General features: G+C 38.4%; 2 protein-coding genes across 2 annotated transcripts; both read right to left on the bottom strand.

Moving 5' to 3' along the window:
• Positions 1-7,799: 7,799 nt before the first annotated feature.
• Positions 7,800-15,339, bottom strand: LOC135697575 (uncharacterized). The gene is made up of 9 exons (XM_065217354.1): positions 15,288-15,339; positions 14,415-14,558; positions 9,723-9,934; positions 9,504-9,652; positions 9,337-9,436; positions 8,772-9,110; positions 8,599-8,713; positions 8,210-8,340; positions 7,800-8,145 (listed from the first exon to the last, which is right to left on the bottom strand). The coding sequence occupies exons 1-9, from the start codon at positions 15,337-15,339 to the stop codon at positions 7,807-7,809; spliced, it is 1,581 nt and encodes a 526-aa protein (XP_065073426.1). The 3' UTR covers positions 7,800-7,806.
• A 10,634-nt stretch (positions 15,340-25,973) lies between these two features.
• On the bottom strand, positions 25,974-26,793 carry LOC135697580 (uncharacterized). Its single transcript, XM_065217359.1, has 2 exons — positions 26,535-26,793; positions 25,974-26,438 (listed from the first exon to the last, which is right to left on the bottom strand). The coding sequence occupies exons 1-2, from the start codon at positions 26,681-26,683 to the stop codon at positions 26,135-26,137; spliced, it is 453 nt and encodes a 150-aa protein (XP_065073431.1). The 5' UTR covers positions 26,684-26,793; the 3' UTR covers positions 25,974-26,134.
• Between the last annotated feature and the right edge of the window lie 606 nt (positions 26,794-27,399).

The following is a 27,399-nucleotide window of genomic DNA, read 5'->3' as shown; positions in this document are numbered from 1 at the left end:
ACTCGTAAAGAAAATCCTGTTAGCAAACGTCAGACTGAAAATTCCCGTAAGAAACTGTAAATTTTTGCTAGAAAACACGATTTTGCACGGTGCCGTCAACGCCAAAATATTGTTGAATATTACATCCAAACAGCTGCACCGAGGAGATCATTCCGTCGGTTGTGTAATATTACGGTGTACGATGTACATAGATTTTGCGAATAAAATTATATCCATTGATGTAATATTGTATCTGCTTTTTGCTATTACATCATTATTTCATACATCAGCTTGAATAACGTTGATCGATATTACATTTTTTTTGCTGTGTGTTCAGTTTAGTAATTTTTTTTCGGCTTGACAGGTTTTGTTTTACTTTCTTGAGTTTAGGTGTGTTCCTGTGTTATGTTTGTTTATGTATGGTCGCGAAGAAAAAATAGTGGATTGGTAATATCCAAATCGAAATTTTTCATTAACGCAAAAAATTCAACACATTTTGTTGGCAAATATCCAACTGAAAGAAACATGAAATAAACCCGTCTTAAACGTCACTTATGTTGATTGTCTTGTATCTGCATTTTTTTTTTAATTATAGAATACTCCAAGTTACTCCAATGTTGTTCGGCGAACGACCGGAAAATTTTACGTCTTCAAACTGAACTAAAATACGAAAGAAAACATCACAGAATTTGTCGCCGAACTGCCCAGCGTAGGAAAGTTTCGTATAAAACCAAATGCGACCAGGTACACAGACTAAACCTAAAATTAAAGGAAAGAGATAAAATCCAAAAGCGCGATAAAAAGATTATCGCAATGGTGAAAAACAATTCCATACTATTGGAATGTTTAGAAAATTCTTTCCATACAAAACATGCCAGACGGTACCGCGTTTCTCGAACGTTTAGCACCCGACAGATGATAGCATCAGCATCAACGTATAAAACGTTAAGAGCAGAAAATGTACTATGTCTGCCTCACCCAAAAACTATTATGAGATGGCATCGAAACATAAGCAATCTTCCAGGATTCAACAAAGAAATATTGAACTGTATAAAAAAAGCTGTGGAAAACATGGCAGAAAAGGATAAAGTAGTCGCTATCCTTATTGACGGTATGTCTATTAAAGCTCATTTAGACTATCACGCGATATCAGATAGGATGCATGGTTTTCCTGATGATGGGAAATTAAATTTGTTTGAAAACAACATCACTGATCATTTGGCAAACGAAGCTATTGTTGTAATGATCCGTAGTGTATATTCTAAGTATAAACAAGTAAGGCAATACTAATTTCTGCACGATTTATACATTTTTTTTTAATAAAAAGAACATTGAAACTTTGTTATTGAAACAATCGCCCAGTATTATTAACAGCACCAGAGTAGGGTAAACGTTGTTATAGTTGCGGTACGCTAGAAACGTTTGGTTCCTATTATAGTTGATTATGAAAACTGATTAGTAACTATACTGTCGTGAAACTCATAACTTTTTTGCTTGATTTCCTATGTATATGTGACAGTGATGCTTTTAACGATAGTATAGGAATGGTACATTTCTTAAGTACCGCAACTATAATGCTGGTGGACGCATAACTGTCCCATGTTTCAAAACATAAATCTCGAAGAAAAAAAAACTAAGTCGATTTTCCCATTTTAAATATGACCGCAATTTAGAGCAATTCAAAATCAATAAATTAAATTAATAATTGTTCTCTAAACATAGCTTTCACAATCAAAAGCACCTAGCTGTGATGATCGGTTCTCTTCATTGGGTTTCTTTTTTAAAAATTTCCAGTGGGACAACATTGCGTCCAATATTTCAAGTGGGACAAATCGACTAGGCATTTTATCGATTTGTTCTAGCATAAACTGCATGTGTATATGTAATATTCCAAAACTGCATATCAAATCATGGCGTTAAGCATTAAACTTCAATTTTTTTGAAAAGTCACATGGGACAGTTCTGCGTCCACCGGAAGCCTTCACCTTATGTAAATGAATCCTATAAGCATAGACAAATAGACATAACATATTGAATATTTCTCACTGTTAAACATCGTCACTAAAACATTACCGCCATCTGTTGAGTACACTGTGATGGGCAGTACGCTGAACAGATGGCGATAGTGTGTAAAAGTCAAACTCAAAAGAATTGACAATGCGCGCCTCAGATGGCTTTACTACCAACTACGATACTTTTAAATTGATCGTTAAATGCTTGTTCGATTAACAACTTGCGAGTGTTATGTCTGTTTGTCTGTGCTATAAGGCTGTTCACGAGACAGTTGCGATCAGCTGACTTTTTTGTTTACCAAGAACTTTTGACAGATCACAGTAGAACTGGCAGTTTATTCTCATATGAATTTCTGCTTTGTTTATGTTTACCTTCAGCACCATTAACACCAGAGCACTCAAACACTCTAGATTCCTAGCTGTCAGTTCCACTTAGAAATGTCTCTTGAAAGTATGCAAAAATGATATTTTTCTAAAATAATGGTACATTTGATGAAATTATACGCTGGGGAATATTTGAAAATTATATTACGTAATTTTAAAGCAAGTTAAAGTCAATGTTGCCAAAATGGCTTTTGGCAACATGAAAATTTGAATTTTGTTTATATATTCTTAAATACCATTATTTTCGCAGTTTTTGAACAGGATTCACTAAGGTCGCATTGATTCTTATTGTTAAGTCATTTTCTTTGACACGTTGAAAAAGGTCTCCATTTTGGAAACATAGATGAAGAATTTGCGTTGCCAAAACGAGATTTTACTGTATTGTAATCTAAATATGTATTTATTAAAGAGCTTGAATTCATAAAAGACGACATCTTATCCATTTGACAGGTCTTCTGCTCGATGGGAATAAATTTTCCTATGACTTTGACAGATAATCGATTGTTCCAATTTTTACAAGTCGTCTCTTTATAAATTCAGGCTCTTTAGTATTTATTATAATATTTGGATTTGGTGTTTAGTAAAAAATACCGTAAGGTCACAGTTGTGTTGCCAAAACGAGATCTCACTGTAGTAGTAGTATTAGTAATAGTAGTATTAGTAATAGTAGTATTAGTAATAGTAGTATTAGTAATAGTAATATTAGTAATAGTAATATTAGTAGTAGTAGTATTAGTAGTAGTAGTAGTAGAATGTAGTAAGTCATCAAATCGATTGTACAATATTTCGTAGTAACCCTTTTCGTAGAATAGTCCATATTCAAAATGATCAATATTTTAGGTCATCGGCTACTTCCTAGCACATGGGACACTCGGAAGTGGAAGACAAAAAGATATAATAACGGAAGCAATTGTGTCATTGAAAGGAGTAGGATTAGTCCCTGTTGTAGTTATCATGGACCAGCATCCCACAAATGTAAAGATGGCGCATGAATTGGGGGTAACTGCAAAAGAACCTACTTTTAAAGTTGACGACAGTACAGTCGTACTTCTGTACGATACACCCCATTTGTTTAAATCAATACGCAACAATTTACTGGTGAAAAATATACTACTAAACAACAAAATTGTATCATTCAAATACATAAGAGATCTGTACAAATCTGACCTGTCAAGGATTCCACGCTTGGCACCACACCTTACAAAAAAGGCCGTATATCCTAACACGTTCGAAAGGATGAACGTAAAATTAGCAACGCGCACTCTTAGTCGAACGACAGCCAAAGCGATAGAAACAAACATTTCGTTGGGATCGATGCCGGTTGACTCTTTAGCAACATCTGAATTTATAAACGACATTGACCAACTTTTCGATATATTCAACTCTCGGTTTATTAATGAAACCGGAAAGGTAATTCTTCTTACAATATTAAGCTAATGTCAGTACTTACATATATATCTTTCAATTTTAGCCTTTTCGTTCAGCTATTACTGGTACGAGTGAGCATTGGTCTGTTTTAGATAAAATGCTGAATCAGCTGCAGCAGATGGTATTCATTCCACAATCCTGCTTTAATTCACATAAGGTAAATCAAATTTTACAATAATTTTGTCCATTTTCTTCAAAATGTAAATGATTTCTTTTTTTCGCATTCACCTTATTTCATTAATTCATGAAATCAGTTGGAATCAATATTTATGAGATCATATATTCTATAATTTGTCCATTGTTACATCATACTGCAATACGTCTGTCTCTGCTTATTGAGAGACCTTTGATGCTTTATAAGAAAAAACAATCTGTATAGTTTTTTTTATAAAGATATGTTGAATATCAGGGGTGACATTTGATAATGGCACAAAAGCTTTTGCAAACAAAAGTTGTAAGGCCCCTTATACCCCGTTCACATTACAGCGTATATCACGTGATATAGGCTGTCTTGCAATGAGCACTCATACATCTAGTTTTCACTGGAAATCCTATGTATGAGTGCTCATTGCAAGACAGCCTATATCACGTGATATACGCTGTAATGTGAACGGGGTATTACACGTGAACCGAACAACGCCCACGTAAACCAACAACATCATCGGCTGGAAGAAATTTTCCCCTTTCGAATAATTGTATTGGTCAATCAGAAGAGAAAAATTGTTAAATTATGCTGATAACAGCGGCGCCGGTGGTGTAGTGGTAAGCGTGATTACCTCTCACCCCAGCAGGCCTGGGTTCAATCCCAGTCGGCGCCGCCGGGATGTTCTGAGGCATAACATCTCTGATCACGCCTTCCTTCGGAAGGGAAGTAAAGCCGTTGGTCCCCGGTTCATGAGTTGATGGGTCGATAGGTAGGGTCCAGGTGTGGGAGCTGCCTCTCTGGCGTCGGTAGCATTGGTGCTCAGCACGGAAAACAAGATCGACGGAAAACAAATCAAAGGAAAAAAAAAAAAAATGCTGATAACGATTCTTGTGAGCAGTATGCGCTCACCAGCATGTTAATCAGCACAACCCAACAAACCTTTTTAAACCCTGCTACCACACACTATTTTATTCAAAACAGTCTAGGTAAATACTCTGCGTGGGAAAATCAACCATAAAAGCTTTCAATTATTTTAAAATAATCATAATGCTTAACCCTTAAATGTACAATGTTTGAAAACAACACTGCGGAAAAAAATTTAATTTTTTTTTAGCTAGATCGTTTATTTGAAAGGATCAATTAAAATAAAACAGCAAAAAAGGTTATCTTCCATTTAATTCCACTTAATTAATTTTGGTATCCATGACAGATACGTATTTCGACTACAATGTGCAGTCTTCATCAGTGTCATTCCCACTAAAGAACTTATCAAAATCTAACCCCCTTAAGTACTCATCCCATAGGTAAAAAAGTCAAGATCATAGGTATAAAAATGAAACTACAATGTATTGAATCGGAACCTACCTAACTAATAACTTATGTAATGACTGCACATTGTAGTCGAAATACGTATCTGTCATGGATACCAAAATTAATTAAGTGGAATTAAATGGAAGATAACCTTTTTTGCTGTTTTATTTAGCATTCCGCTAACAACCCAATTTCATTACTTCATCAGGATCAATTAGTTTTTCATTGTTTGTAACTTTTGAAAATCAGAAAGTGTGAAATTAATCCATTTTGAAACGTTTTCCATTTTTTTAACCCTTGTACATTTAAAAGTTAAGATGCCGGACTACACCCCTCCCGTTCTCCAACGTGCACTTAAGTTGTGTGATTAGATGTGTTGAAATACAAATTACTTTTAGGCGCGAAACAGCTCACAAAACATGAACTCGATTCAAAGAAATCCACCTTGTGTCAACGGGTTGATACATAATATCTATGGACTAAAAAAGTTATGGATAGTTGTATCCGAAGAACACTCGTTTAACTTCTTGCGAACCAACAAGTTAAATCAAGATCCACTCGAGAACGAGTTTTCGTGCGTAAGGCGGGCCTGCGGTAACAACGATACGCCAAACGCTCAGCAATTTGGAACTGCTCTAAAATATAGTTGCATAAAAAAAAACATGCTTTCAATAACAAACACGAATTGTGAAGACGACAACCACGTACCTATAGCGTGTAATGAATCTGACCAAAACGATCTTCTTGAAAACGACCCTTTGGAAGGATGTGATGAATTTGTATTACGGCCGCTCGATCCTCTTGAAGAAAATGTACCAGTTCCTGATGTATTGGAAAGAAATGCATTGTTATACGTCACTGGATATTCAATATCTAAGCTTACTCACAAAAAATGTATTAAAAAGCTAAACCAGTCACAGGCTGACGACGCACACGATTACACTTTCTGCTTGCTGAAAAAAAACCTCAATTCGAAACACTTCATAGTTCCAAGTAAAAATGCGTTAAAAATAGGTCTGGATGTTCTGAACGCATTCAAGCAAAAGTTCCAGATATTATTGAATGACAATAGGAAAGGTATTAAACTACGACTGAAAGAATATATCGAATACGATCAATATGAATCCGTGATGTGCTATAACTGTTTCAATAAGGTTATCAATAGACTCTTTAATACATTCATTAAAGCAGAGGTTCGAAAAATTCAGCAGAAAAATCTTAACAATAAAAATACCAAAAGAATGAAAAAGAACACAAAAGCCAGGAGGCTGGGTATCCCGAGTAATGTACAAACATCCAGAAAGAATATGAAATCTCGTACAACGAAATCGACCTGTTCTACATCCACTACACGAAATGATAGCAATGTCCATAGCCAACCATTTGAAACAGAATATGTAAACTGTCCTGATGATGGATTTGAACATAATACGGAATATGTTAATGAAGAAAACCCTCTTGATGTTGACGGCGAAAATAACAGCCAATCAGGCGAAGATCAGGAAAACCAAAAAATGAACGAATGCATTAAAGCGCTAGAAGAATTACTGAAACATTTACCAGAACAACGGAAAATTGAAGTCGAGAAAAGGAATCAGTTTAAGCGAATTTTAAATTTTAGTATTTTTTTCGCTAATGCTCTATTTTTTAGAGATTGCTTCCGATTAACAATAGCTGAAATAAACGACACATTTGCAGAATTCAAGCCTGAACTCCAATGTATTTTCGACAAGTATAAAACATTTTCCAGTTATCAATTGGCCAAAATTCACACGTTGGCTTCATTTGAACAAGTCTGTCGAATTTTTAAGGATGACCAACTTTACGCGATGGTATTATATCTAGACAGCCAACTGGTTTTACCGGAAGATACAGGATTGGTAATGCATTTAAAAATAAACGTTTTCCATTCACCCTCACTAAACTCCGATTTTTTATTTCATTTTTCAGTTCACCGACGTTATTGACGACGTTCTCGTGTATGAATGGGCAATAAGAATCTTTACTAAAATTTATCATTTTCCTAATCGTGAAGAAGCCCTTAAACATATACAACTACAAGAAGAGGCGGAAATTTACAATTGACATATAGAAGTAAGTAGACAACATTTTTAATGACCCCATTCGGGTACTTTTTTATTACCGTGTCTTTTCTTACCGTGATGATATTTTGATCTCCGACTTTGCTCGCACGCTAACCTCCAAGTACCCATTAATGAGTAAAAAAGTACCCATTTCGAAGAAAAGTGGCTTAACTCATTAAATGAGTAAAACGAACTTTACTCATTAATGAGTATTTGACGAGTACTTCATAAAATGGGTATTTTTTACTCGTCATGTTTTTCGGTAGTGGATAAAAAGTACCCATTTTTTGAGACAAAAATCTTTATAGGGCTCGTTACCATCAATAATAAATACGCCTAAGTTCAACTTAAAATAATCAAACAAAGCTTATCTTAAAATCATCAAACATATCAATTTATTTATTAGGATGATAAAACATTGTTTATTTAGTTAATAATAAAAATCAAATCAACAAAATAAAATTCAGTTTGCATTGTCAGCTTTAAAAGATTCCAGAAACATAGCAGTCAATCGGTTAACCGATTGTCTTGTGCTATGTTTCATAGTTTTGAAGCTAACAATGTCAACGAAATCTTTAATTTTTTGTAATTGTGGTGAAACCGACACATTGAATACTGAAAAGCATTTAAAAAAAACATCAAGCACTTGTGCTGAGCTGTCTCCGCAGTGTATGAGTTCTCCCAGAATGTAAATGAAATACTCATCGCCTTGAGAGATGATGTGTGGTGCTACAGATGCACCTTGCTCAACATTACAAGCAACGTATCTTGCAAGTTGCTCAGCCAGGGAAGATTCTGTATCCTAGAAGTGCAAAAATAGTTTAAAAAATAGATTGATTTTTTTTTAAGAAATGCATTGAAATTACCGGTACAAAACGGACCAAATCTGAAGCAATCTTGTGTTCGATCGTTAGATCCTTATCATGCTTTCTTTCTTGTTGTTTCAAACCTCGTCGGCTCAGAGCTTGCATAATCCGAAGGCATCCTCGAAGATTATCTAATGCAGAGGTGCAAATAAAAAGATATTTAAAACATTGCAATCATATTTTGCATAAGACCTACACTACCGATGCTCGCATAATTGTCCCATCTTTGCTTGATTTCCTATTCATATGGGACAGTTATGCTTTTATGAGCAGCGTAGGTGAGACATCTACAAGGCATGTGTGCTAATTTCTGTAAAATTGTAGATTTTGTCAACAACATCGTAGTCTGTCGGTGGATCCATAATTGCCAAAAAACAATATGTGCTTACCATCCTGAATTCCTGAAAATATGCCTTGTTCAACCATTAACCCTCTCGAAAAAGTCTTAGCCAGGATGCTATTTTTGTCGTAGTTGGGTGTGATGCGCTCGTAAGTTTTTTGAATCTGTTAAATACTAAAATAGAATAAAATTGTCAAATAACAATCATAAAATAAAACTTGCCAATACTCCGTGAAATGACCTGAAGTGTGGAAATGTTTGTAGGATGCTTGAAAACGACCTTCTATTTTGCAACATCATAACGTATAGGGAGTGTGTTTCTTCCATGCCTCTCATGATAGCTTTAAAATTGGTGGATACCCCATCCTTGTTTGCACATTCTTCAGCAAGCTCTATTATTCCGGTTGAAACGCTTGTAACCTTCTCAGCTTTTTTCTTATGTGTAAATTTCCTGTCTGTCGATCTCAAATGTTTTGAAGCAGCATTGCGTAGATGTGAATGGATCAAACCTGAATGCTCGTGATTCGGTCCTTTGCCAGCATTCCTCCAGAAAAAGTACGACTGAAAGGGGAAAAGGGTTCAAAAAATTTCAACAACCTATCCATACTTATTTTTTATGGAGTACCTATAAAGAGAGATACGACACATCAAATTTGGAGAATAGATTATCTGTCATTATAATAATAACATAATAATCGAGTACAAAACCTGGCAAATGGGTGAGGTGTCGTCACTTTCGTTACAGGCACTCATATATGTTTTAGGAAAACCTATCGGAAGTACTTACATACTCTGGTGAACTTTCTGTCAACTTCGTGGATGTCAGTACAGGAAACGTTTCAATAATTTTTTTGGCCAACGATTTCTTCTCTTCGGTTGCAGGATAACTAAAATATGAAAAAATCATTCAAGCTTTAAGTTGATGGGATTTCAAAGTCGTTAAAAATAACTAACATTTTCTCATTTAGTAGTTTCGACACCATGCTGTCGCAAAGGATGCGTACCATGAAGAGCAGTTCTTTATGGATGGGTACAATTCCGGCATCCAGCTTGGAATACAGAATGCTTCTAAATTTGGCATTTCGATCCAGGGATTGTCGTATCTAAAACGATGTTTATAAATAAATTCCATTAAATTTTCACCCGAAATGCATACGGATAATAAATACTTACGGTTGTAGGTTCTGATTCAAATCCTGGTGCTCCACGAGATGGTCCGGCTTGGGGTGAACATGTTTCAATAACTTCAACCGAGTCTGCTTGCGCTTGTTTGAGTTTGTGCACTATGCTCAGGATCAATAGCAGAGGTCCTTTCTCAACGATTCCAATGTCCTTAAGATCGCTTTCAGTGAGGTATTTCAAAGAATCGTTGGTAAATTTGTGATCTACAAGTAAATGAAAATGTTAATGAGCTTTATATTGCGGGTTCATTATTAAAAAAATAGCAAACATAAAACATGCACATACACAACAATTTTACCTGGTTAGGTTGATCAATATAACTGCTCCCACCCCCACCATTGTAGCGCATTTTACTACACATAGCATTTACTTAGCTGGCTCAAAAGTTACAACTTGTGGAAGACCTCCCACCTCAAAAGCTACGTCATGTATGTTTGTTCCATTAAAGCACCAGACTTGCAGCCTGGTACAACTTTTCAAATAGTCTAAAGTACGTTAGCTAATTCCCTTTGTTGATTTTCTCTTTCATTAATAAATTATAAAAAAAAAACTATAAAAACGTTTCTTAGGGCATTTTGAAATGCACCAATTTGACAGTACCCTAACTGTGGACCTAAGATTGGGCCATTCGCTAAATATCTCATATTTATCAATTTTATCTTGATGAACGCGTCATCGTCTAATGGATATGGTTGCTGATGAAAATTTGACCTATTACTGAATTCATGCATGGGACATTTCCTTTAAGTATCCGGTAACTGAAAATTGTTGATGTTAGCGGACTTTCAGTTAAAAGTATTGCGGTGAACGTCAGAACATCTAGTGTATAACTCTTTTTTGCGAATGTGTCAAACCGTTACATACGAGCTTATAAAAAAAACTCTAGACGGCTCAAAATACATGTTTCTGTTTTAACAGATTTTTGCGATTGAAAATTAAATATTTTTATGAATTTGTCTGCCCGTTACATACGACTTCATTGAAAAGTACTCTAGACAGCTTTGTCACTGCACGGGATAACACACGAGTGAACCAGCATCGCCAGCATCATGATCTCCCTCCATATAAATTTTGTAAACAAGGTCAATGTCAAAATCCCATACAAAATCAAATCAACAAAGCCAGCGTACATTGACCTCTTATAGAAGTATGTGCAAAAAATTGCATGCATAATAAAAAAAAAAACCCACCAGCTGAATTAATGCAGCGGATCTCGGTTATGTAAGTATTTCTTGCTCACAATTTATTTTGATAGTATTTACTATAGTTCTAATATCATCTAGATGAATGTCTGCTGCTAGCAATAATCGAACCGATCTTGGGATCAGCCAATGTTAAAACCGCAGGCAATTCGTATTACGCGAGTACACGCTCGTGTTATTTTCACTTCAATTCCTTCGAGCATGTTTCGTGCAGCTGAATCCGACAGAGGCAATACCAGATATTTTTGGATTTCCGAAATGAATAAAAGCAGTTAGTAATGTTAAGTGAACTTCAGGTAGGTGAAGATAAAATATTAACTACCCGGATGCAGAATTAGCCTTTCCCATATGGTTTTAGGTCTATGAGGTAGTACCACGTAACAAGTGAATCTTTGTGAAGTTCCTATTTACGTAATACCGTGCGACAATTGGAGACTGCCAGCTGTGCGATCGAAAATAATTGGAGTTGCTATTGGGAACCTACAAAAAAATCTCCGGATGCTGTTCATGGTTCACTGATACGGATAAGGAACGATCTTACATGGCGTAGCATTTTGGAGGTGGACAATATCCTATAGCTTATGTCAATGATTGTCAAAAACTTAGTATGTATCTAATTTACTTCCCTTATTTAGAGTGTGGGAGATTGTTTTTAACAATTATTTAAATTTAACCACGAACATTTTAGGTCTTGGTTGTACGTACACTTCTTGCAATTACATCATGTTGAATGAAATAAATCACGTTTACATATTTATATATATACATACATATATTTAATTTCTTTTCTTCTATTGCATGCCTTCTGTTTTGGGCTGGGTTTTCTGCATTGCTAGCTATTATTTACAGGGTCTGTTTCGTATGCATTCTTAAACTACTCAATCATTATACTTCAAGCTTATGTACTGATAATCCTCATTCGAACTATGCAAACGCCACAAACTGTAAGACTTCTTAGTAAAAATGTTGTTAACTGAAGTTCGAATGCTTTGGTTAGTTATTTCTATTTTGTAACTAAGCAAAGAGTTACACAGCTTAAGGACTTTCAAAACTTTTATAATACATATGTAATTATTGTTTTGACGTAGGACTACGTCTTTGATTTCTATATGGGGGTACACTTTGTGAAAACCGAAAATGGAACATGTAACAAATTAAGAAAGATTTTTAACGTTATAAACTCAGCTGCCCCTGGTCCAATTTCAATAATTTTATCACCAATCGATCAGAAATATGGCTACGCATCGATAACATTGCTTCCAAATGTTGATTTTTGACAAGAAACTATTGAAAAACTGGTAAATGTCCAGCATTGTTCAAAAGCGTCGAATTAACTAACAAATCCACCAATTACCTACATGCATATGCTGCTTCCCCAGCACAGTCGTCAGAGAGTAGTAAGTAGACGAAACAAGTCGAAGTGGCATTCGCCTCCGATCCTCGGGCGCGTGCGAATAGGAAGGATGGAATTGCGTAATATTTTGCACACTCATCGCCATATTCAAAACCAAACGCAAAGTTCTTCAAGATAACCACCATGCGTCGTCTGGCTCGCCGTGGCGGTGTCAAACGTATCTCCGGTCTTATCTACGAGGTGTGCTGATGGTGTTCCTGGAAAATGAGGTCCGTGGTGCTGTCACCTACTCTAAACACGCCATCAAGCTTACACCAGTAAAGAGTTGGAATAGAATTTATCTGTGCCAAACACATTTTCATACACAAGCCCCCAACGACCACACAAAATGCTCTCCAGAGTTGTAATCTTGTAACCAAACTTGGAATCAGGGGTACAAGAGATTTTGATTGATTCTCTTAATCAACTTTCTCTTTGAAAAAGATTACTACAAATTTGGTACGCCTACAATTAAAACACGGAAAGAGTTGAGATAATAGATAATTGATCAATTAAAAGAACTAAATGCTCTTCACATTTATTCCGTCCACTAGCGGTCCTACGTCAAGCTTCCGTTCGTGCCCCTAGGCACAGACCCTTCTACTTTTTTTCTTATAATAGCGTTTAGTATGCCATAGTTTTGCCCATTACATGTTTCGTATTTTACAACAATCCCAGCTCGAATAGTAACACCGTTTATGGACATACAGTTGATGCTCTCGACATTGTTGGGCAGATCAAATAGGAGAAGTGCACATTCGAGCGATGCTTTCTGAGTTACTGATGCTGATTTAACCGATAATTGATCGACGCAATAGTTATGACTGATAATAGATGTAGTTTGCTTCAAGTTAATCCTTTTAGCAAGACTGAAGGTCAAGTTCCGAAAATTACAGCATGTCTTAGTTAGAGATTTTAATTCCTTATACTTTCCTTCAAATTGTAAGCACGACATGTTTACAATAGGGCCGCTTCGTCTGATAAGTGTAGGGTAGTGACTCAAATGGTGGATTTTGTTTATAGGGTTTACAGCTGGAAAACACAACTTGAAGCTTTGATAAAACTGTTTGATGGTTATTTCTAAATCATTTATCATGTCATTAGTTAGAGTATTGGAGAATGCGTAAAAAGTGATTTTCAGCAAGTATGAAACTATTTCAACAAAATCGTTATCAATAATATCTGAAAAAATGAAATTGAACGCTCGCAGGAGTAACCAACATTGTGATGCAGACTGACTTAATGAATTTCCTTTTGTTTTGAGCGTTTTAGAAGTAAAATTTCCACTTGGCTTATCTTTCGCTTCTGCAACCCCATAATCAAAATTTTGAATTCGATTATTCAAATCATTATCGGATATAAGTTTCTTAATATTTACAAAACAATTCAAAGTCTTCTTAAGAACCATGCTAACTACTCCCTCTAGTATATCGTGCATTGGATCAAAGGTTAGTTTTTCCGTGAAATGAAAGTATTTCAAGCAATGCAAGACAGGAGCTTTAATGATGCCACACCTAGCTGGAGTTGTTGTGCCATTTTTTAATGCTAACAGGTCATTATTCACACTTTCCTGAGTGCGCAAAGGAAAATGTACACCGAAATGTCCAGCATGCATAGAACTCCTTGTTATATAACAAGCTCTGCAAAATACTGAAGACTGAGGTGGCATCAATTCAAACAATTCGTGGAATGCGGCCGTATCCCCAAGCACATGCACCAAAGTGGCTCGAAGAGTGACATTTTCATTTCCAACATTCTTAATGATAACTCCGGTTTCAGACTGCAGTGCCATCAAATCCTGCAACAATGGTTGAAGGATTTTTTCGTATCCGTACTTTTTCACACACTTTGAAGGAACCATCAATGCAACGTAAACTCTGTCAAGTCCTGAATTAATTTTTGAGTCAAAGTTTTGAATTTTAAACGTTATAATGGTAAGCTTATGCTTCCCTCTGCGTGAGCCCAAGGGATTGCAGTACTCCACATCGTCAATGTGAATCGACAAGCGAAGTCCGTAGGGATGGATTCTACAAAATTCCGTTGTTGTGAAAAGAGTCCCATCCTTGAAACCACGTATGCTTCCATCACATCGTTCTTCCTGCAGTATCATCTCTCTTGCTTCAGCATTACTGAAGATCAAAGCCAAGGTGTCCTTGACCGGTATGTAGTGCATCAGATCCTTGACGGTTGATACCTTGGTCACTGAGTGTAACTTCTGTCGTCGATCCTTCCCTGCGCGGTATCGTATTCTTTTATTAATTTTTTGTACTCCTAATTCGATTTCCATTGGCTTAGGAACGCTTTGTGCAATTTTACCAGACAGGTAGGAAAGATTGATATCTGGACTTATAACATCTTCAAAAATATTGTTTACTTCCAAATCGTTAATGAGTGTTTTACCACCCTTATCTCTCTGCATATCGTTAGAGACAAGAAAATCTGCAACAACTCCCACTGAAAACTGTTGATAGTTCGACAACATTTCATAGCAAAAATCCATGAAATATTTGATCTTGGTTTCGGTCAAGGCTAAATCGCAACGCAATTTAGAGACAGCTGCCGATGCAAGTTCCCTAAGCTCTGCTTTTGTCGGCTTGCTGCCGTAATAGAAGGGATTTGTTATGAGAAACTCTTCCATCATATCCTCCTCCTGCACTTGCTCTACTTCCATCGGCTCAAAATCCGGCGAATGGTCCTTATCTTGTTCAGCTTTCTGGGGGTGACACAACAGGATGTGGGCCCTCAAAGCTTTAAATGATAGCTGTATCGAGCCACACGAGCACCGTAATGGAACATGATTCTTTTTGCTCGTGTATAATTTATGATTTTTTACATGGTTTTTTAGCTCGTCCAGATAACCTGGAACAAACACAGTGCATCCGGAAACAGGACAAGATAATCCTGTTAAATATCGGACGAATTGCAGAAAAAAATAAAAAAATAAATGAAAACTATTCTTACCTTCCAATTTCTCGTATTCCTCCGGATTCAGCTGTTCTTTTAGGGATTCCATACCGGCAGAGTATCTCGGACTTAAAAATTACAATTCCAATCGTCAGATTCTACCGATTTGCAGTTCCGCGGTGTGCTGTCTTCTGCGTTTTTTTAAAGTGGCGTCACTTTCACACTGAATCAGTAATGCATATTTTTTACTCATTTTTATTCCAGAACATGTTTTCAAAAAAGGGGAAAAAGTACCCATTTTTCAATATTACGAAAATACTCATTTTTTGACATTTTAGAACCAGCTCTAAAAATGAGTACAAGATACTCATTTAATGGGTACTTTCAAGTTAGCGTGCGGGTAAAATATACACTTTGTACCTCCCATACACGGCGAATGAGAACGACCCCAATTTGAGTTTAGTTCACTCATAATCGCCAAAAGTGCAGGAACTCAGCGATGAGTAAAATTTGTCTCATGTTTTCCCAGGTTTTTCCAGGATTTTCCGGCAGATTTTTTAGGGAACCATGAGACAAATTTACTCATCGCTGAGTTCCTGTACTTTTGACGATTATGAGTGAACTAAACTCAAATTTGGGTCGTCCTCATTCGCCGTGTATAAAGCTTTCATATAGTTAAAATCAATAAAGAACATTTTTATCGTTGAGGTCAAGGTTCAGATCCATAAATCAACATTAGATTCCCTTCGCCCACTTACATTTTTAATTATGCAGCAGAGTTGCTCTCCTTAGTTGTTAGATGCTTTTTAAGGTGTTTCGCTGTGAGATCCTTATTCTCGTTTCCACTTCGAAACTTTAAGTGCACAAATATCAGCTTCTACGACACGTACCACAATGAAACTGTTACTCCACGTTTGCTGTACTGCAGCATACATCAAGTAGCAATTTCATGTGAAATGGGGCATTAATTGCCAAGAGTTGTGTGAATGAAAATTCGAAGTGGAAGAGCATTGTATAACCTACGTGGCGGACTCTACAAGGAATCACCTTAAATATTCCGTAATGTAACATGGGTTAATGGTACACAGAAAAAAAAAAGTTGTTGAATATTACACCTAAACAGCTGCACAGAGATCATTCCGCCGGTTATGTAATATTACGTTGTACGATGTACATCGATTTTGCGAACAAAATTACGTCCATTGATGTAATATTGTATCTGCTTTTTGCTATTACATCATTATTTCATACATCAGCTTGAATTACGTTCGATATTACATTTTTTTCTGTGTAGTCTGACCCTAAATAGATACTTCCAGCACCATCACCATTCACATCGTCATCATAATTTCCAGCCAAACCCGACAGCTGCTCCCCCAGGAAAGAAGACGCACATCGTACGCAACAACTACAGCATCCGCAACGGGGAGGTTTTCGTGGAAAACAAGCTAAGTGGAACGCCAAAACTACACCAGCAGCAGCAGCAACGACCCAGGGAGGACGATACCGATGACATCACCACCGAAGAAATGAAGGACTGGTTATCGAAATACGTAATACTACATGCTGTGAATGAAGCGGAGCACCCGCAAAAATAACCTCATCTCGCAGAAGAATGCCAACGTAACAACAAATCCTTCGGATATGCTGAGCAATAAGTTTGGACCGCTGCCTTCGCTTTCGCCGCCGAAAGTGTACGTCAGCGATCGGCCCGATATTCGCCATGAAGATCACCGAGAAGAAGTGGGATATTCCCGCCGTACAACGTACCATGGTTACATGGTTTAGATCGCCACGGGCTCTAACCCATCCGGAAGCAACTTCTAAACTAATGTAAACTGTCGTAAGGATGCAAATAAATAAGAGTTTATAAGGGAATTTCTGCAATCGGTTGTGTTGGTGCTTATTTATTGGTTGAAATGTTATGAAAGAACATATATTTAGATGTATAGTTTTTATGCAAATATTTATTGTGAAGTATGCGGTTTATGTATTCGCATAACCACAAACCTATTTTGGGCCGATCAAGCAGAAAACATCAAATAAATCCATGATTTCAGAGTTAACAAGTCAATTATGGGTTTGGTAAGATACTTTAGTCAATTAGCTATCGAACAAAGTCAATGAGAATGCGTGATTTGAAGCTTTGCACCCATAATTCACAAAAACAAAAGAAGTGCTCCGTTCGAATCAATGTTTATCTTCATCCGATAGGCCGAAGTGAATTCATTGGCGTTTCAATGCGTTAGCCGAGTTTAGAATCCGTAGGCCGAGTTTGGCATCAAGAAGCAGTGTTAGACTTTTGACAATATCTCAACGATTTCTCTTTATTAAATCTTACGGTACGTACACAGAAAGGTAAATAAATTTGGAAGCCATCAGTAAGAATAACATTTCGTTTGATGCTAAACTGTGCTAGATTAAGAAAGACTAAGTGCGTGTTTTGCTTAATAGACCGTAAAGGGGGTAGTTAACCCTACTAAGAATATCCACTAATTATATGTACTGCTTGGAAGCCTCACCCAAGCTAATTATTTCCAAATAAGGCAAACTCTTGTGGAATAATTCTGCCATTTCCATCTCGCTAAACTTCTCTATATATCACTGATGCGAATTTCGCTGCCCGCTTCTGATCCACACTGAACTGCAGCGCCGTTGAGTTATCGAACACATCGTTGTAGATCCCTACTGGTTTCACTCGGATCGCCAACTCGTCAGACTCGGACCAATGCCGCAACAATCGAATTGTGGTGGAGCAGATCACATCCAATCCAGCCAAAATCTTCTTCGTATGTGCAATCTTCCAGCAAGCAAGCGCATTGCACTAATATGTGTAGTTTATCCTGAAAAAGTAAAATTTATTATACAGAATCCAGAATCCAAAATCAACTCAGGCACATTTGATAACGGCACAAAAGCATTTGTAAATAAACTTTCTAAGGCCCTTTACACGCGAATACCAATACCACTTTCGGAAAAGTGATAGTTGCCCCTATCCGATGATGTTGGTTTGCGTGGGCGTACTTTGGTTCACGTGTAAAGGGCCTTAGAAAGTTTGTTTACAAATGCTTTTGTGCCGTTATCAAATGTTATGGCTGAACTAAACTTACCACCTTCCGGCATCGGCATCGAATTCCATCCACCGCCTCGCGACAAACTCCAATCAGGTCCTCCTTCCTATCACCATCCTCCGACTCCCCGAAAAGCGTCAACAGTTCCGCTACGGAGGAGTTCTGTCGATGTCTTCTCAGTCGCGGTCGACTCTAACTTTGGTTAGAAGCACGGACTGAAGAAATCTAGCAACAATGGCAACAAGCGCGAGTCATTGGCAGCTCAACATCGTTTACTTCTAAGCAAATGTTAACCCGATGTGTTCACCCCTAATCATTTTGGCATATGATCTTTTGTTATACAAAAGAAAAGCAGATAACAACTAAACGTCATAATGACATGCTGTTTGACAACAGGCTCTCCCTTTAAATTTTCGTTAGAGAAAAAGAGATAACATACGGTACTTCCTACTTTAAGCTAGTACATATGAGTAGATAGTGTTGCCGTGAGGTACACTCGAAAATTTCAAACGTAAGTGCGTCAAATCAAATTTTGAGCCGCTCCGTCTGTCACTTCGTTTGTGCTGTGTACAGTCCACGTTGTGCGTGGTCGAACAATAGACATCCGTTTCGGTTCCTCTGGTAGTTCCGCCAAGCTTCATGGCGGGCGTTCAGGTCGCCCCCAACGATGAATCGGGAGCTAGTACGGGTGATGGCGGTCAGGTCTTTCTTGAATTGGATTCCTAATCCGTTGCTTGCGGCGAGGCTTGCGGTACACTGGCGTGGGCAGTAAACAGCGATGAACCGGACGTTTCCAGTTGGTGATTCCACCTCCACACTAATGGCCTCGATGATAGAAGTGCGGATGTGGGGCAGAGTGCAAAACTTGATTCCCTTTCTGACGATGACCGCTACACCACCCCCCCTGGAGCTGGTGCGATCAAGCCGGATAATGTTGTGGTCAGGCAACCAGAAGCTGTCACCGAACTTTAGGTGGGTTTCGGTTAGAAGACCCACGTCGATGCTATGCTTGCGGAGGAAGTCGGCAAGCTCAATCTGTTTAGCTCTTACAGAGCAAGCGTTCCAGGTAGCGATGGTTAGCGGTTTAGACACCATATTGGATGATGAACTTACCGAGCACTTGGATTTGTTCGGGCTTATTGCGGCACTTACGTAGAGCACCGGTCATGTTGATAAAAATCTCCATCAGTTCGTCTGCTGAGAACAGATCGGGATTGTTTGTTTGAGCTGTTGGTTGCCTCCAGAATCCAGGGGGGGATGGAGAGCTTTGTCCAGCAGAGGATCCAGACGTTTCTTGAGGGGGCGCGGATCGCACCCTGGGATTCGCTTGTCCACGAAGAGGTGGAAAGTCCTCTGTCCTGAAAGCCGGGGCCTTATCCTTCCTTCGTGCTGGTTGATTGTTGGTGGACGCTTGATTTCGGATGCGCTTGAAATCCTCGCGTTTAGGGCACTGCTTGTTGGATCCTTGGTGAGCACCACCACAGTTGGCGCATTTGGACGCCACAGCTTCATCCGCAGCACATTCGGAGGTGGCATGGTCTTGAGCGCAATTTCCGCAGCGTGGCTTAATGTTGCAGTTGCGGGTACCGTGTCCGAAGTTCAGACACCGCTGGCACTGAGTCACATCGCGATGGCCGCCACGGTATGGCTCCCAGCGAACGATGATGGAATTGATGGCTTTCAGTGCGTTGAGCGTCACCGTTCCCTTCTGGAAGTGTACCAGGAAAAGGCTATCCGGATACGCCTTCACATTCTCGTCTCTTCTTGTCATTCGATACACGGCACTTGGGGCCAGCTTGTACCGGTCCCTGATTTCTGATTCGATAAACTTCGGGTCGAAGTTTGGTAGGCCCCTGTTGACGACCTTGAACGGCTTCTCACCGGGAATGTCGTGGGTAAAGAATTCCACCTTGGAACTCCTCAGGTGGGCGACGACCACGTCAAACTCCGTTTTGGTACGGAGCATCACTTTAGTGCCGACTCTGCCCAACTTGTATTCGGCTTTAACACCCAGCGTCGCTAGATCCGCAATGAGCACATTAAGATGGGCATTTTTCACTACCAATGGAGGTAGCTTCACTTTTGCCGTGCTCATTTCGGCAGTATTCACGGTTTCGGCAGCGTCACCGAAATCTCCAACATCGCTGTTGTTCGTCGCAGTGACATCGGACTGGCCTCGATTCTTCTTCCTCTTCTTACTGCGTTTTTCCAACACAGCTGGCTGGATATTCCCATCCATGGGGAGAACAGCAAACCTGTTCGAGGTAGGCACACCAGAGCTTCCTTCTCCGGGGTTCTGGACCTTCGCCGGGCTTCGCGACCGATGCTTCCCCATTACGGGGCACACACACACGCACGACAAACCGCGAAAGAGAGAACACGAACACTATCGCAATGAACTTTTCAAACAACTCGAGAGAGCGAGCTAACACCGAACTGAACTGCTTGACGATCAAGCAGAGAATGATGGAACGGGCGACCTTGTTGGACGCTTATATAGTAGAACAGAAAATATCAGAGGTGTCAGATACTCGCATCTGATGTCTCGGTTGGAGAAAGTATAAGAATATAAAAAAAAAATCAATCGATTTTCACCACCTTTAGACAATGGTTTACTTTTAACCATTTTTCAATAGTTTACAGGATGAAATCAATAGTTTTGAAACATTCAACAAATTGCTAGAAATATTTCCAATCGATTGATGCCATTATCTTGTAAATCTATCGAGAGACGGTTGAGTTATTATCGTTCAAAATCTTTTAATTTTTCGTAACACATCCAAAATGACTGTTTTCAATTTTGTACCCCCGTATGTTGCCGAAAGACGTTATCCAACGTCAAAAAACTAGCCCATCTGGTGGATGATGGCACAAGCTTCCAAGAAAATTCTATTACAGTGAACCACATTATTTAAATGGATTTCTTCGCCAGTTAGTCGTCTGTCACTTCGTTTGTGCTATTACACCTCATATCAACAAGCAAGAAGGTAGATCTCTTTAAACTGATTATGTGATCGATGATATGTAGAAAGTTCGAATTAACTTTCATTTCAGGAGTACGAAAAATTTCCTGTCGGCAAGAGGACTGATGAACCAATGTTCTCCATATATGAAGTTTTCAAAATTAATGGTAACCCGACCAACCATTTTGTTAATTTTGTTTAATTTTCTATACATCGATCTTCAAAGCCATTCATAAGAAAAATCGATAGCGATCGTCACCATTTCATGAATAATTGTAAAGATGCTAAAAGTCTAATCGTGAATCGTTTATAAAGATCTGTCTCAAAATATTGCTATCAATCGTTACCAATGTTAAAATATCGATTGTGTTGCCAGATCAAAATATCGATTTCTGTTGTAAAATTAAAATATCGATACACAACTGCTGATTTTATTTGTGATTTTTTATCTGCATAATTTCTAGTTTCGATCCCAGGCCATCTGGGGTGTACTGATTTCGTTGTTGGTTGCTAATCCTCGGGTCCACGGCTGCTGTTGATGAGCTTATCAACGACAGGCAAACACACTCTAGTATGTGGTGTATTGAAATTTCTGTAAATCTTTTCATACATGAATTCAATATTGTTTTGTCATAACCATCAACCAGTCAGCCATGTAGGTGTAATAGAGTTCAAAAAGGTATTAATTTTCCTCATTGGGTTCCAAATGCCGAGAATCCCACCACGCATGCTATCACGGGTTATTAAATATAAAACGTGAAGAACTACAATGGTAAACATTTGCTGCGTCACGGCCATCGGTCTTCTCGTTCATTTACCAGCAGATTGCTTCTTCCGATGAAATGCCGAATATGTCGATAAATAATATAAACATTGCTATCTGTCACCTGGTGTGTCTCGAACTCTCTTTAACCAGCGATGCAAATCGATAACAAGGAGATTATCACCCTTATTCTGTATTTCGTTTCGAACGAAATTCTCATACAAAAAAATATTTTTTTGTATGAGAATTTCGTTCGAAACGAAATACAGAATAGGGGTGTATAAATGTGCATCGATGGCAATCTTTGTTGTTCTTTGTCAAAGTTACGATGATATCAGTATTTAAATATTTATTGATGAATATTTGTAAAGAATACTAAAGTCCATGTGAGATATCGAAATTAAAAGAAATTTAGTATGGCACCTTTATAGATTACTATCATATGACCGATGAAGAAATAATCTTAAATGTAAGTATCGAGCAATAAAGATTTTTAAATGTGTACTTCGAAATCATAGAAAATTTAAAGTAAAGGATTGCCGACATAAATCTTTATTTCTGTATAAAGCACTTTGAAGAAGTTTCACGAACGGTTGGTCGGGAACTTTGCAATGTAACGAGATGTAACCTTAACGTTATTATTTTATCTTTTAATAAATATGTTGTTTACTTTTCTCACATTCTGTAAAATTACTCATTTTATATACCGATATTAGAGTCGGTGTATAATGAGTCACGCCAAGAGAAAAACAGTTGAACTCGCATCACGGTTTTCGAAAGATTCCCTTTCTTTTCACTTGGCAACAGAGGACTGCTACATCAACTTCAAATGACTTCTAGCGAGCAAAAAAAAGTAGCGCCTGTTGTAAATCATTATATCAGTGATTTTGTCCAATCATCTTAACAAAAAATAGTAGAAATTCTCATTACTGATCGTTACCAAACGTATCATATGACGATTCAATGTTCACTGCGTGTATATGATCATTTCTTCGATCATATTTTATATTTTATTGCAATACCTTTCGTGGACCTTTCATAGCATCGTAATGTTTGTTTACTTTGCACGATAGGTAGCCGGTTTGACAGTTCAATAGGTAGACTTGGCTTCACTCTTGGCGTGACTCATTATACACCGACTCTAACCGATATATTTTACAAGAACTGAGTTACATTCACTCAGTTTGGCTAATTTCCCGAAAACCGGAACTGAGTAGAAGTTACTCTGAATTTGACAAATGCATCCATTACTCAAAAATGAGTAACTTGGGTTTAGAGTAGTTCCACTTTAACAAAGTGAGTGGATTTCTACTCACTTTCGAGTAAAAATGAATGAGCGTGTAATGAAAATTTGCTCTTGATTTGATAATTTGAAAGAAACCATGTGATTTAGAGAATGGAAAAGATTTATAAAATTCGTTCATTGAATGCAGAAAACTTACTTATATGATTTACATTTTGAGTTCTGCCAGCATTGCACGAAAAGGGTTTAATTACAACTTGGGAAAGTTTAAAGAAATCTCTTTTTTCACAGATTCTGTGGCCCTGAAAAGGGCCGTTTGATTTTTGGTCACTGAAATTTTACTTCGTCTTGGAACTGGTGTACTTGGTGACGGCTTTGGTTCCCTCGGAAACGGCGTGTTTGGCTAGCTCTCCTGGCAACAGCAATCGGACAGCGGTTTGAATCTCACGAGACGTCATCGTCATCCTTCGGTTGATTTGAGCCAGTCGAGCAGCTTCACCAGCAATCCGTTCGAAAATATCATTCACGAAACTGTTCATAATGACCATAGCCTTGGAAGAAACGCCAGTATCGGGATGAACCTGCTTCAGAACTTTATAGATGTATCCGCTGTAAGTTTCCTTCCTGCGACCGGTTTTGGCAGCACGTTTCTTAACCTGGTCATTGGAAATAACCTTCCGACCTTTGCCAACTTTCCTCGTTGTAGCTTTATTGCCGCTACCGGTGGTACTGCTTGCCTTTGGACTTTTAGGAGCCATCGTTGAAATGCACTTGAACTGAATGAAAGTCGTATTATAATTGATGCAAAAAAAAAAAATCGACTGATTTTATTCGTATGACATACCAATGTAAGCTCCGCCTTTTTTACATAGTTCACACAATGTTGATTTGTTGCTCCGCCTTTATGACATGTTCTGTGCATCGCATTTGGTACTTATTAAAATTTAATGAAAAATTGGTTTTATTCGAAGATTTAGTCCGGTTGTTTGAGTTTCTGATTGTTAAAAGCTGTTTGAATTGCAGAAAATGTCTGGTCGCGGAAAAGGTGCCAAATCTCGAAGGGCGAAACCAACGTCGCGCTCGCGGCGTGCCGGTTTGTTATTTCCTGTTGGCCGAATTCATCGGTTTCTACGAAAGGGCAACTATGCCGAACGGATTGGCGGAGGCGCTCCTGTTTATCTGGCTGCGGTGTTGGAATACTTGGCAGCAGAAGTTTTGGAGCTTTCCGGAAATGCCGCTCGTGATAACAAACGGAGCCGCATCATTCCCCGTCATCTGCAGTTGGCCATTGGGAACGACGAAGAATTGAGTAAGCTGCTGCACGGTGTGATGATCGCCCAAGGCGGAGTGCTGCCCAACATTCATACGGTGCTCCTACCGAAGAAAACCCCGAAAAAATCAGAAGAGCAGTAGGAAACAGTTCGGAAGGAGCCGACAGAGAACAAAACCGTCCTTTTCAGGACGCCCAAAATTTTCGGAAAGAGTTACTTTTTACAAATTTTCATCGGTTTCATACCACATAAGATTGGGCGATCTTCAGAGAAGGATCGATATTACATCTGGCTCAAGGGTCGATCCACTGATAATATTGGGACCTAGGCTGTGTTTCATTTGGTGAATAATTCTCGCGTCACTTTTCAAATAGACCAATGTTACATATCCACCATTTTGAGAAAATCGAAGTTGAAGTTCGACAGTTTATTATTTAAACTCAGTTACTGTTTAGAAACAATACATTCTATTTTTAATGTAATCAATGTATAATAACGTTGAAAATTCAGTACAAACGGTAAAAATCACTAAATTATTTTGATTTGAATTTCAAGTTTCTTTGACGTATGTGAAATGCACAAGTATTAGTGCAGAACTCGGGGTAATAGTGAAAGAAAACCTTTGAATTTACCCAAAGTTCTGCACTAATACTTGCGAAATTCACAAGCGTCAGAGAAGTCTATACACACACGACTAATTCTAACTAAATACCCCTGTTTTATAACATTTAAAAAAACTTCTTTTTAAGAAATCGGTGTATAAATTTCAAACATTTTTAAGTGTTTTCAACGGCCGTATGCTACAGCTAGTACCGCATTGTACAACATAGATTCAAACCTGAAGGTGCTAGTGAGATCTGTTGCCTACGCAAAGGCGGTTGGCCTCTATTCTAAATATTTGGACCAACAATTGAAAAGGGCCTATCAGATTATGTATTTAAACAAAACTTTGTAAGCCTTTCGTAGACCACCAACAGTATCAACAGGTAGGGGCAACTTTCCCCTACACAATAATGCTGTTGGTTTGCGTGGTAGTGATGTTTAAATAAATTCGAATTAACTCCTGCAAGCCATTTGCTGCCTGGCTATTGTCGATGTCAATGTTGAAGCCAACCCAGGATTCTTAGCAGCTGCTGCTCCAGTTGCATACTAGACATCATTGGCATACAGCTATCCATCGGCAGCACATAAGCCTACCCAAGTAATAATACAGCGCCCCCCGCCTAGAGCGCTGCCGCTGCCTGTATTCAATTCCGTTCGTTGCCAAGACTGTTGCTGCTGCTCCGGCTTTCCCATTCTTCCGATCGGCTACCTCTCCAGCATTCATTTAAATTCGACTTGTAGGTATTTTCGGATGACCAAATTATCTAGAATCCTTCGAAGCAAAACTTGAATCCTAAAGACGTTTCTATTTCGAAAAAGACGCTGCGAATTATGTAGCGTAGAATTGAATCAAACAATCTTTATTCCATCTAACAATCTTTTAATGAATAAAACTTTCTAAATGATGTTGAAAAAAAAATAAATGAACATTACAATCAAACATGCACCTCCGAAATTATTTCCTCGGTTACCTTTTAAGAACCGTAAGCCTTAATTCTTGGCCACTAACTGCTTATCGTTGCTGTCCAAGTAATCGTACGCCAGCTTCGCCATCACCACGCCGGACGACAGCCCCAGTGCCGTGGCCAGACCCTGGTTCCTTGGGATGGCACTTCGCAACACGGCCCAAACCAGCACCGAACCGAAGCTGAACAGAACCGCTCCGCAAAAGCTATAGGCGGCACGACGCTGCGCCGGAACGGCAGCCAAGTGCGGGCGACTGTAGAAGTACAGTGTCGTCCCGAACAAGGTGTGGACGAGCAGGAAGTTTGTGACGTCCCGCTTGGGTAGCAATCTGGTGAATAGGAAGTTTAGGTGCATTAGAAGATTGGAACGCAATGAGTGTTTACAATGTATAATGTAGTTATAATATAAATATAGCCGTGTGTACCTGATGGCGATTGATGGGTTCATGACGTTTACCGAGAGAGCCGCATAGCTGACCATACTTTGCAGCGGAAAATAGTAGTACAGGATGTTCTCCTTGGTCAACGGCTTCAGGCCGAGTTTCTTCACGATTGACTGGTTAGCCTCGGCCATCGCGGATGTGTTGCTGGTTAATGCCGAATTGGATATACGATGACTCGGAACCACGGAACGAACCGGGGTGAGACTTTTCGATTACTGGTTGTGTAATATTGACCACAATGTGACACTATATACCTGTCACTGTGTGCGGCGCTGTCGTCAGTAGATGCTGTCAGATGGGTTTGGTAAACAACATTGATTTGTGTAGAGATTTGGTGGCATAGGGTTAACAAAAGCGAAAAAAAAGCCGCAGCGGTCTTTAATATATCACCGACACGCCGACATTAAGTATGAACTTAATTTTTGTTAAAAATAATCTGTTTCATACAATACTGTCAAAAATCAAACTTTTTAATTTTTGAGATTTTGATGACAAATGACGGCAGCTATTGTGAAGTTTCATCCCACAAAACCCATTTTGAAATTCGTGACAAATAGAAAGTTATACCCTAATAAAAATTGTATGGTTAATTTGCTTAACGACGTGTTCTGGGTATCATTCAAACCATTTGTGGAATAGTTCAATGATTTGGGTTATCGTTCGTTTATGGTTATTTTTTATTAGGGTAGCACAAACGAAGTGACAGACGACTAACTGGCGAAGAAATCAATTAAAATAATGTGGTTCGCTGCAATAGAATTTTCTTAGGCTGGGAACCATTTGCCGAGTTAAATTTAGCTCGTGGTTAAAAGTGACATTTCGAATGTTATTTTCTATAAAAAAAATT

This window comes from Ochlerotatus camptorhynchus, unplaced genomic scaffold (assembly GCF_037179485.1).
Source record: "Ochlerotatus camptorhynchus isolate MF236.1 unplaced genomic scaffold, CSIRO-AGI_Acam_v1.1 ptg000077l, whole genome shotgun sequence".
NCBI lineage: Eukaryota > Metazoa > Arthropoda > Insecta > Diptera > Culicidae > Ochlerotatus > Ochlerotatus camptorhynchus.
Note: the sequence above shows the minus strand (reverse complement) of the source record. Positions and strands in the feature narration are given on the sequence as shown.